Here is a 12,821-nt window from a genome sequence, read left to right as displayed (position 1 = left end):
CCCAGCTGCTCTGCCCCAGACGTCCCCAAGTCAGCCATTGCTGAAACTGACCAGCGCTGACTACAGGAAGCCCGAGGCACAGTTGCTCTGCCCCGGGCTTCCTGGAATCAGCTGCTGATCAGTTTCAGCAGCAACTGACTTGGGGTTCTTAAGTTGAATCTGTATGTAAGTCAGAACTGGCGGTCAGTTTCAGCAGCGGCTGAATCTGGACGCCAGTTCCGACTTACATACAGATTCAACTTAAGAACAAACCTACAGTCCCTATCTTGTACGTAACCCGGGGACTGCCTATATCACAAAAGTAAGACTTTTAATATATAAACTACTTTTCAAAATTACATTTAATATCTAGTAAGTTTGCACTGTATTCATACATGATAAATTTGAAGCCATCTCAATTATAATAGCCATGATTCAATTTTCTCTCTCAGTACTTACATGCATCATGCTGAATATTAAATGATGAAAACTAGTTTCACATCATTCCCAAAAACTGGACTCAAACAAACAGCCTGGCAATTTTAAACTAAAACAAGGAAAGGCATATAGTTTTGAAATTTAATGTTACTGTACCGTGGTCAGATAAAAAGCACTGCGCCAATGACTAGGCAGAGAAAATTTCAACAAAGGGAGTTGGGGCAGGGTGTCAGTACATTTCTATATACAGTACTCTTTTCTTTCTTAACAATAACTGAATCAAAACACTGGCTCATCTAAAATACTTATACGCAACATGTGTCTTTGCTTGATAAGACACCAATTATATTTTCAAACTTTGGGAAAGTTTCAAATGGTACAGTACCTAAAGACCAGTAGGGCATGAAGTACAATCCTATTAACAAAGGAGAAATTACTCCCAACATTCTGTGAATACACAAAGCTGAACCACTGTAACTAAAATCAGTTTAAAGACTGATTCAGTTAAACGGGTGCAAACCTTTGTGCAGACATTCTTGTATCAGTGCATCTTGAATCTGTATGTTTACTGACACAACCTAAAAATATAAGAACCAAGCTTTAACTTGATTTAAGAATCTCACATTTATGCTGGTTTAACTAGATCAGTTTGAACACACAGCTTCCAACTTGTGCAACTGTGAAGGCCGAAGAAACATATGAAACCTAATATAATTCATAAAATATGCTCAAATATATTTTATATTGGTTGAAATTGGAATCAAATATAAGACTGCAACTTTCCTATCATTAGAATAATAGACTTAAGAGACAGATTACATATTCTAGTCCATATCTCTACATTTCCTAGCGATGTGGATAGTCCAGTTCTAGAAGTCCCAAGTTATTGCTGATCCCACTGTTTCTCCAGGAAAAGTGATTGACAGCCTCATTATCAAGAAGTTTTTCTGGATATCACCTTTTTCCCCCTTCACTAGTTTTACCCCATTGATACCATACAACAGTACATAACATCACATAATTCCTCCTTCTTCTTGGTGTTTATAGTCATTTAGAAGATTGACCGATAAGATTAATCTTACTGGCTAATCCAAACGATTATATGCACCCCCAAATTGCTGCCTCTGTCTCAGAGGCAGCAAGGGTGGAGGGCGGGTGCTGGTATCTAAGCCAGCTCCCTGCGTGTGCTGGTTCCCATAAACCTCCTACCCCTCCCTTCTCTGATGTCTCCCATAGAGGTAGTAGTGCAGGGGGCAGGCGGGAACTGGTTTGCACAGAGCCGTCAGAGACAGAAGCAGCAGTGCAGGGTGACAGCAGGATCCCCAGAAGTGGGGTCGGGAGCACAATGGTTGCCAGCCCCACCCCCAAAGACTGAATAACCATGTAACCACATAAATCTTAGCAGTTACAGGATTATTAATTGATATTTAACATTCCTAACCACTACAACTAGCTATACACAACAAGAATTAGATCATTTGCAAGGTTGTGAAGCAACAACCACACAGAGCTCTGACTCCAGCTAAGAACGGCAAAATGGAACTGAGAGGGATTTGGGTGGTACTGCCTCACATAGCCAGAGCACGGGTGACAGCCACGAGGGGCAAGTGATGCCTTCTGCGTATACTGCTTGGCAAAATTTCTGGCTCTGGTGTGCTAGGTGTGTGCATGGTAAGTGAAATTCACATCTACATCGATTCAAAGAACTTGCAGAAGCAAGGAAGAATGTTCCAATAACCATTGTATGCAGTGAGAAGGAACTAATAGGGAGTCGGGGAAAGGCTCTGGCCTACACATCATCAAATAGCAGCATGAGGCATATATACTGCTTGAAGGGTATCACTGAAGCAATATTCTCCAGCAACAACTTACTAGACATGTGAGCAAACCTGAAATGGAATGGACATGTACTATCAAAGTAGCATGAGTGTTTTTAAATATTCCCATTCAAGTATCACTACCTTAGCATTATGGTTGATAAACTGTAGCTATCATAGATGCAAATCATAAAAAGCAAGAAAATAAAAGACTTCCAAATATGCAATGTATACTACATCCATTAATTGACATTTCTCACGTCAACTACCTCTCTTTCACTACCTAGGATCCCACATATTTCCATATTTCCGCTGGGTTAGGGTTCCTCCTGCCCCAGGATTCTCATGTTCACAGATGTTGCTGGACGAGTGCGCCCTGGTTTAGGGAAGTGAAACCGGTATTGCTTTCCTAAATTATACTTTGCACAGTTCTGCTTGTGACTTTATGACAGTGTGTATAATCAAGCGACATCTAGTGTCACACTGCTAATGATGGCTATGACATGTTTTTCTGTAAACTTCCATCAGTAGTTTTTTTAATTAATTACTTTATAGGAATAACATTTGAAATTGGTATGTGTGTACATTACCGTATTATGTTTTCAGTCTGAGGCTGTACATCAATTGTTCAGGATTTAACAAGAATGAGCCTTAATTTCTATTGTTCCCCTCAATCACAGTCTATGCTGCTTCTTATCCGTATGTTAATAGACACACTGAACAAGCATCATGTTTAAAAACAACTCCATCTTATATAATGACAAAAGATTGTCTTTTCAAATAGTAACCAAGGAGGGTGCTAAACGGCATCAACTAAAAAATCACATTTTTTACAACTTATCACATCTGGGTATCTTGCATCCAAGAACATTTATAATTTAAAAAGTGAGCTAAGCAGCTTTTGGAACATTTTTATTAAATCTTAGAAAAGTGGAAAAGAGTAAGAGAACTGGAAGAAAACCAAAGTTGTACCAATATTAAAATAAAGGTAAATGGAGTCTCCTAGTAAAAATAGGACAATCAGCTTGACATGGATTTCAGGAAAACAATGTCTAATGCTTCTAATCAAAGCAGGTCTCTTCAAGTGAATTTAATATAAATTGTTGATAAGATTACATATCTGTTAACTTTTGATGGGATATACTTTAGACTTCAATAAGATGTATGACTTAGTAGTGCACAATATTGTGATTTTAAAATAAGCAATGTACAAAATCAATATAGTACATGTGAAATTAATTAAAAACAGAGACAGAGCTCAAAACACAATTGTTAATGGGGAATCATCTAGGGAGTGATTTCAAAATGGATTCCTGATAGTGGTGGTTCTCAGTGCAATAACCTATTAATGATCTGGAAGAAAATATACAATCAGCACTGATAAACTAACCTATTTTTAAGCTGACAGCATCCTTTTAATGCTACATAAACCTAAGTACAGAATTAATCCGAATTCCGAAGGTAACTAATTTAAAAAGAGTAATACTTTCATAATCTTATCTCTGTACTCATTCTGCACAATTTATCTTACATATAACCATCATCTCATATACTAACTTATTTTCTAGTCGAGATGACTATTTTAGTTTTCCAGAATTTGTGCATGACTGATATTCCACTGAATTTTATATTCACACAAAATATTTATCTGTGTTTGTAGATCACAAAAAAAATCTCTTCAAATTGTATCCAAAATATAATGTAAAATCCTAGTTCATATCCATATGTTAATATAATAGGTTCAAATTACATACCTTTTGAATGAATTTCTCAACACTCTGTACAACGTGTTTGTAGAACTAAAATATAAAAGAGATTCTTATAGTGTAGGGAACCAACAAAAAGGCTTATACATATCTGATTTCCAATATTATCTTGACTTTGCTTTCTACCTCTGGTGTTTATTTCTAAACCTACTGTTATTTTATTCTAAGGAGTTAAAGGAAAAGGTAGATATACTGCATATTACATAACATACCATTGATCTATATTTTACCAAAAGTTTAAAATTTGCATTTTCACAATCTAAGAAAGAGAAAACGAGTAAAGGAGGATCTTATCGAGTCTACATTTTCTTCAAAATAAGTAACTCAGAAAAAGTTTCCCTAGTTCACTGCACTTGTTGGAACATCCATTCCAGCAAACATTTTTATCCAAATCATACAGCAAATTAGGAAACGTGGTAAATTTCTGTGTTATGCCTCTAAGGACTGCAATCCAGGAGGAGGTGGGGAGAATGAAGCAGAAAGGGGGAAGCAAACGCTGTAGTATCTCTAAATTCATGGCTGCCTCCTGATTTTTGTACATAGATTGCTCTGCAACCCAGAACAGCCAAGAACTCTGTGGTGCTCAGGGTGTGACAGAGATTCCCCCTTTGCCCATGCTTAAAGAATTAGAGTTCTAAATCCATTACAAAATATACTAATTTCCATGTGGTATAACAAACACCAACAATAGGGTTGTTCTTGCATTGTTCTTTTTAAAATTATACATCGTAATTACTATATCATTTGGCTTTAAATATATGCTTTTCCTTCAGATGTAGGAAATACACTGAGTGTCATTGGAGAAAAGCATCGTATTTCCCAGATCTGAAAAAGTGCTCTGTGTGAGCTCAATAGCTTGCCTCCATCACCAACAGAAGTTGGTCCAATAAAAAATGCTACCTCACATACCTGGTCCTTCTCATATTACACCTAAATGTCTTTTATCCAGCAACCCTGGGAAACAGTGTATGCCACATGAATGAATTTTTCAAACCATGGGAGGGAGCTAGGACAGGATCTGGGAGGAAGGGAGGGCGTGTGAGGGGGATGCGAGTGGGGTGCTTATCTGATGCCCGGCTCCTGGGGCCACATGTGGCTTTCCACCTTGCTTCCCCCCCTCTCCATTATGGCAGTAGTGGGGGGAAAGCCTCTGGAGAAGAACTGCAGTTCCCCCAGCTAAGGGGGCAGAGGAGTGGCAGTGGACAGAACTGCTTCCTCAACCCCCAGACAGGGTCAGAACCAGGGATATTCCCATATAAGGCAGGTTCAGGTGCATTATTAACCATTTAGTTCAGCACTTTATACAGAACTGTTGCTTCTTCCTCAACAGTTCATTCCATTTCCCTGCTGTCATGGTACTATATCCCTCTGACTGGCTAACTCCCTAGAGTCCAGAATAGGGATGTAAAATCCCATTGAACTTGTTAACTAATTAAACGGGGACAGTTGGGAGGGGTTAGGGTGGCTCCCCCTCCTCCCCACAGCTGTCAGGGGCTGCACCAGATGTACTAGAGAGCCCCTACATGTGGGTCGCCCAGGCCCACTGCAGTATGCTGGAGCACCCCTGGGCTCACCAGATCAGCCCCTAACTACGGCAGGCCATGGTACTTTGGTGAGGGAGCTGCTCCAGCCCTCACTGATTTACCGTTTAAACCAGGAGTGGGCGAAAGGGCCTCCGTGGGCCGGATTCGGCCCGCAAAGCGAGTGGATCTGGCCTGCAGAGGCCCTGCTGCAGGCCAGTTAGGGTCTGGGGGTGGTGAAGCGCCTGAAGCCTTCTCCGCTTTGCACCCATCCTGCAAGCAGCGTGCGGCAAAGCGCTACGAGCTCCCCCACCCTCCCAGGAGCACATGGTGCTTTGAAGCACCACACACTGCTTCCAGGGTGGGGGGAGAGTGGAGGAGGCTTCGCACGCTCCTTTGCGTCCAGGCCAATCAGGGCCGGGGCTGTGTGAAGCTTCCTTCACCCTGCCCTGGCCCAGTGAGTAGCCCAGAGTGCTTCAAAGTGCCACTTGCAGGACGGGAGGAGGCTTCCCGTGCTCCCCCAACCCCAGGCCCTGATTGACCTAGGGGGTGGGGGAGTGTGCCAACCTTCTTCCAGGGCATGGGTGCCTTTTGGGAAGGAGGGGGGGCAAATGGACTCCCCACCCCCAGACCAATCATGGTCTGGGGGCAGGGTAGCCTCGCCCCTTCCCATTTAGGCCCCACCACTTCCAGGGCTACTTCAAAAAATTTTGAAGTGGCCCCTGAGCAAAAATTATTGCCCACCCCTGGTTTAAATAGTCACATTCCTAATCTAGGTGCCACTAATTTCTTTGAGTCCCAAACACCTCTGAATACTCAGAGTAAAAATTCTGATGTGAAGACTTAAATGTCTTCCTTGCTTTTATACTCTAATATTTTTTCCTTCAATTTCCCATTCCTTCAACTACATACTAGGGATGTAAAATCCCACTGAATTAGTCAACTGGTTAAATGTTAACTGATTAAATGGAGTGAGTGGGGGGAAGGGCATTCTAGCCCACTGTGCTGGAGCACCCCCACCATCACAACCGGCCTGGAGTGGCCCCCACTCTGCAAGCAGGGGCTGCTCCGCCCTGACTGCTTCCAACCCTGCACTGGGCTGCCAATTCCCAGTCTGTGAGCACATATGGGCTGGGAGCTGGCAACAATCCCCACTGCTACGATTGCCGCCCGACCTCCCTTCCGCATGCAAGGCTGCTGACTCTCAGCCTGCAAGACCATGCCTTTCATTTTCTCCTCTTTTTTTCAATACTGTTTTCTAATATTTTTTTCCCCACTTAGGAATGTCATATCTTATTTCTTTTCAAACTGTTCTATAATTTGTATTCAAACAACATGAAAAAACCCAAAACACTGAATGCTGTGCCGTAACACAAAATGGTTAGAATTCTATGGTCATGAAAATAAGGGTATACTTGTGATTACAGGCAGTCCCCGACTTACACGGATCCGACTTATGTCGGATCCGCAGTTATGAACGGGGCTTTTCTCGCCCCGGAGGACACAGACTGCGGGACCTCGCGGTCCCGCCGCCCGTGTACTCCAGAGCGAGAGAAGCTGCACCGCGTCTTCCTGGTCTTCAGACCAGGAAGACGTGGAGTAAAGCCGCGGAGGGGCACGGGCAGCGGGGCAGCCCAGGTGCGCCTGGGCTGCCCCAGCCCCTGCGCGGCTTTGCAAAGCCTCGCGGGAAGCCGACAGCGGGACAGCCCAAGCGCGCCTGGGCTGCCCGAGCCCCTGCGCAGCTTTGCAAAGCCTCGGTGGAAGCCGGCAGCGGGACAGCCCAGAAGTGTCTGGGCTGCCCCGCTGCCCGAGCCCCTCCGCGGCTTTGCTCCTCGTTTTCCTGGAGACCCCCCAGCAGACCAGGGAGACACGGAGCAAAGCTGGGGAGGATGCGGGCGGGACCGCGGCGCATCTCTGTGGTCCCACCGTCCGGGTTTCCCTGGTCTGCTGGAGGGGCGCAGCTAGTGCGCCCCCCAGCAGACCAGGCTTTTCTCGCCTGGGGTAGAGCAGCTGGGGCTGCTGGGTTGGTCCCCGCAGCGCCGCCCCTGCGGGGACCTACTCGGCAGCGCCCCAGCTGCTCTGTCCTAGGCGTCCAGATTCAGCAGCTGTTGAAACTGATCAGCGGCTGATACCAGGCAGCCCAGGGCAGAGCAACTCTGCCTCGGGCTTCCTGTAGTCAGCCGCTGGTCAGTTTCAGCAGCGGCTGAATCTGGAAGCCAGTTCCGACTTACATACAAATTCAACTTAAGAACAAACCTACAGTCCCTATGTTGTACGTAACCCGGGGACTGCCTGTATTACACAACTTTAAAGTACAAGGGTGCTGGAACAATTTATATAGTGGGGGTGCTGAGATCCATTTAACCAAACTGTAAGCCTGGTACATAATGAAAATCACTTCAAGCCACGGCATGCAGTAGCACCCCTATAATCTATAGTTTCTACTCTGAAAATATAAAGTGGCTTTGTGGGATTTGATCTTTATTATATTTCACTGATCTCACAACAAATTTGCCGTTAAAACGCAGGGTGAGGAAAGACTTACTTCTAGACCTTGCAAACTCATGTAGGCTCAAAGAGTCAAGCTAATGTCTTTCTTTCCTCACACATCAACACTACCAACAATTTTTTAAGCCACAACTAGGCTGTCAGTTAAACCTGTAAAATCCCATTAACTTCTCATAGCCGTGCAAAAATTGGAGAAGACATACAGAATGAAAAAAATTATTAGAAAATTCTAAAAAATATTAGGTTATTTAAAGAATAAGTAAAAACAGCAATAACTGGAGGGAAAAAAACAATAGCCAATTCCTTACCTTTATAGCCTTGATTGCTGCCTTGGTGATCTGTGTCATTTTAGCCTTCGAAATAGGTGGTTTGTATTCATTTAGTGAGTACAACTGGGGGGAGAAAGTGAAAGCTTTGTAAGAAGAGAGTAAAGAACTCTCTGAATGGGCACTTAACTTTGAAAATTTGTGCCTGTGTACTCCCCATAGTCATCCTAAAAGATGTACATAATCCTGACAGGCCAATTAACCTATAAGGCTGGGAAGCTCACCTGTTCAGGAAAAGACAGCATACCTATAAAGTGGTGGAGCTGGTGCCAGAAAGTCACTTTCCCTGGGAAGACGGAGAAAGGGGGATTTGGAATTAAAAAAAAATGGGGGGGGGGGAGGGTTTGTCTAGCAGATCCAGAGGAAGAGTGGCTAGAAGAGTAGAGAATACAAGCCTAGGCTAGGCAAGGTAGAAATGTGTCTACGGGAGTAGCAGGGAGGTTTGTGGTTGCTCAGACCCTCACTACTGGACTCAAGGTCATGGGCCAGAACAGGGCAGTACAGGGTCAGGGCTGGGGTCAGTTAGCAACCACTGAGTGCGTAGCACAATCCAGGCAGGGAACTTGGAGGCAGTCTGGGACCACGTATTCTACCCAATGAGAGAGTGGCCCAGTCAACACATTCAACTTAAGGACCATCTTGTGAGAAAGATGCTGATAGTACACTGTAAAGCGGGAGGACGGGGGGGGGGGGGGATGGACTCCTGTGACTTGGTTGGAGGGATAAACCATGAAGTTGAGGAACACAAGCTTCTGAGGAGCAAAAAAGGAAGCAGAAGAAGGGGACATTAGGCTGAAAGACTTAATACTAGAGCAGTCAGGAGGTGGCACCACCTAGCAGCACGTAAAGCATCCAGTGGCAGCCCCTTAAAAATATAGTTAAGTTTCAAATAATTTAGGCATAAAATTATCTGCCTCATTTGAGAATGGAGTTATACAACATAATTAGGTAACTACATATACAATTAATCATGCATTCCTAAAAGATACTAAATTCAATAGTAATTTAATAACTACACAGACTGTATTTCATCCTCTGTATTTGCACACACATCCCATTGTCAATAGTGAACCAACACAACCAAGCTCATCAGAGGTTTGCTGTGGACTGAGTGCAATATGTAATCCTAAATTTGAAGTCATGACCAATGGACAATAATTAAAAATATAATTCAACCTTCTCCCCTGACCAAGTTGGACATCCATAGTCCAAAGCTTCTCAACATTCATTTTCTTTTCTTCTTTCTGCCATTCTAACACGGATATAAGATGGTCAGGATGCTGTGATTTTTTTTATATACTTGTAGCAACAGATCATGGGCAAGGCCAGAAACACAATAATAAACCAGAATTCCTTCAAATTGTGCCTAGAACCTATCTACATATGTCAGATTTTCTTTCAATTTACAAATCTATTTACAGTTACTCTTCCTTGCTATTTTATATGACAGAACTATTTTAAAAATAATTAGGGCTTCCCCATGGAAGCTCATGATATAATTTATTTGTTAGTCTCCAAAGGTACGTCTACACAGCAAGGCTAAAGTCGAACTAAGCTACGCAACTTCAGCAATGTCAATTGCATAGCTGAAGTCGAAACAGCTTAACTTGGCTTTTAGTGCAGTCTACACAGCAAGATGTCGAAGGAAGAACACTCTTCCTTCGACCTCCCTTACTACTTGTGAAATGAGGTTTACCATGAGTCGAAGTAAGAAGCCCTCCAGCTCAACATTATTTCGAAATAAAGGCTTGCAGAGTAGATGTGCACTATGATATTCTGAAATAACGCTGCTGTAGACTTATCCTAAGATGCCACAGGACTGCTCATTGCTTTTAAAGTTAAAGACTAACATGGCCACCCCATGAAAGAGTATTTTTAAAAACGTTGAAGTTGAACCTCTGCTTTTCTCTGCAATATCCTTCCCCATAACTGACTTCTGCTCCCCATCTCCAATTTTCTGCATTCCTCTCCTTGTCCCTCTCTTCTGAGATTCTGGTCCCCTTCTACCCTGTATCTCCCACTTCCCCCTAGTTTCCAGGATGCTTCGTCCACCCTGTATGTCATGGGTTCCCAAACTGGGGGGTGTGAAGAAATTCCAGGGAGATGCGAGGCGGCCCAACCCCTTTCCCCATCAAGATTTGAGGCGGTGTGAGGGTTTTTCAAAAATCAGAAAGGGGGGCATTATGCTGAGAAGTTTGGGAACCACTGCTGTATGTTGTCCGAACCCAGCAGTGGGATCATTAGCTCAAAATCTCTTTGCTCTTAAACCCAGTGGCTGGCACCAAGTGATTCTAGGCAGCCGGGACCAGCAATTGTAGGGAAGGCCCTGCTCAGATTTTGGGCTGAAGCATGCTTTGGAGTTGTGTAGTACTGGTACACATGCAGTCCAATCAGCATACAGGCAGTCCCCGGGTTACGTACAAGATAGGGACTGTAGGTTTGTTCTTAAGTTGAATTTGTATGTAAGTCGGAGTTGGCGTCCAGATTCAGCCGCTGTTGAAACTGACTAGCAGCGGCTGAATCGGACACGCCTGGGGCAGAGCAGCTGGGGTGCTGCTGGGTTGGTCCAGTAGCGCCGCACCTCGGCGCTGTGGGACCAACCCGGCAGCCCCCCAGCTTCTCTACGCCAGGCGTCGGCGAGAAAAGACTGGTCTGTTGTGGGGAGGCGCGCGCTAGCTGCGCTCCCCCTGCTCCCCCCCCCCAGCAGACTAGGGAGATGCGGAGCGGCTTTTCTCGCCACGGAGGACATGGGCAGTGGGACCGCAGCGCGTCTCGGCGGTCCCGCCGCCCGCATCCACCGCGGCGAGAAAAGCCGCTCCGCGTCTCCCTGGTCTGCTGGGGAGGGCACTAGCTCCGCGTCTCCCTGGTCTGCTGGGGGGGAGGTGCCTCTGGCGGCGACAGTGGGGGAGGCACCCCGCACTAACAGGGCCCCGCCCCCCGGTTTGTAACTAGGGGTCCGACTTAAGTCGGACTGACGTAACCCGGGGACTGCCTGTACAATTATAAATGAAAGGTTAAGTTTTCCTTAATTTGAGAATGATCAACAGTAAAAGATCAGTGAGATAAAAAAAATGAGAAGATGAAGCAGAGGCCCCAGAATTTGGACACAACAATCAGAGTCTTTGGGTGACAGCAGTTTCAGTGAAGTGAAGAACTGAAACTAGGCTGTAGGCATTAAAGGACTTGGCTAGCAAAGAACTCAAGGTAATAGTTACACACAACAACGTAGACGCTGGTGTATTTGTATGTGGAATAGCATATAAAGAATATGTATGCAGCTGCAGATTCACAAAGAAAATTACCTGCATGGATCTTCTCTTATGCTAACAGCCAACTTCAAAATTGTATTTCTCTTGAAGTAGTTGGGTGCACTGTCAACAAATATATCTGCAGCTGCATTTGTTACAAGGAGTCTGATGGCACTTTAAAGACTAACAAACATATTAGGTACCAGGACATAAGCTTCTGTAAGCAACAACACACTTCTTCAGATGATGAAAAGAAAAATATACCGCCTCCCCCACCACCACCACCACACACAAATGCTCAACTCAATTCTTTCCAGAGAAGGAGAAAAGTATTGTAAACTATTTTTCCTATAAATTGAAAGTCCGCACATTAAAACAGAATTTGATAATGGACTATAATTTAAACAACTGGTGTATTATGTCCCCAAAGCAGTGACTAGTAGATTGCAAGGCAACTTTTCTGGAACAATATAGTTATTTTCTACTGTGTGTAGTTCAACACAGAGGATGCACACAGCCCCAAAATACATACTTTTGTGCAATTTTACAAGGTTAATTTAAGGTAACAACTTCAAAGGTTTTAAACATGGTTTTGTTATATTCCTTGTAAGTGAATTGAAAACAAAACTTTATACTCCATTCAGCTAGGAGAACTTCACAACAGTCAATAGCCCAGCATTATTCAAATAAAAGAGGGATAATGTAGCTAGTGGCCACTTTAATCCTAGCTACAGAGGTGTCGTAACTTACATAGCAACCTTCCTAAATAGTTGCTGGCAAAATGTGTGCTCTTTGTTAAAACTAGGAATGCTGCTCTGCTTTACTCAGACAGCACAGTTCTCTGCTATGTTGCTCCAACTGCCCTGCTTGCGATACAGATTGGGTTCTACGACTTTTGGCATGTCTCCAGTGAGGCACTTCACTGGTCATAGTTTAGCTGTTCTTGGCTAAAAGGCTAAACTGCATTGATGTCAAACATTTAGCTGCTAACTATGATAGTCTTCTGAACTATAATATTAGCAGAAAAATAATTAGTTTTAACAGGAAAAAAAGTATTAGATAGCTTTTCTTCAGTCTTGTGGATGTCTTCTAATCCAACAATCGCTGACAATCAGTCTTTTCCTTCCCAACAATACATTTTACAACTTCTCTCTCTCAAATACATCCATAACTTTGGTCACCCGCCTTCCAACTTTACTGATTATATTTTTTGTTTTAC

At 43.8% G+C, this 12,821-nt stretch overlaps 1 protein-coding gene across 5 annotated transcripts in view; it reads right to left on the bottom strand.

The window, feature by feature from the left end:
• Positions 1–12,821, bottom strand: part of SCAF8 (SR-related CTD associated factor 8) — a 204,500-nt gene that overhangs the window by 174,246 nt on the left and 17,433 nt on the right. For all 5 annotated transcript variants that reach the window (XR_012902730.2, XM_075924488.2, XM_075924487.2 and 2 more), the window contains exons 2-3: positions 8,337–8,420; positions 3,989–4,033 (exon numbers count right to left, since the gene is read on the bottom strand). Coding sequence is in view for 4 of the 5 variants with exons in the window: in XM_075924488.2 (XP_075780603.2) it covers positions 3,989–4,033; positions 8,337–8,420 (129 nt within the window). In the remaining variant the exon portion in view is untranslated. The remainder of the gene's footprint in view (positions 1–3,988; positions 4,034–8,336; positions 8,421–12,821) is intronic.

Source organism: Pelodiscus sinensis, chromosome 3 (genome assembly GCF_052426305.1).
Source record: "Pelodiscus sinensis isolate ZL-2025 chromosome 3, ASM5242630v1, whole genome shotgun sequence".
NCBI lineage: Eukaryota > Metazoa > Chordata > Testudines > Trionychidae > Pelodiscus > Pelodiscus sinensis.
This window is presented reverse-complemented; position numbering and strand designations above follow the sequence as displayed.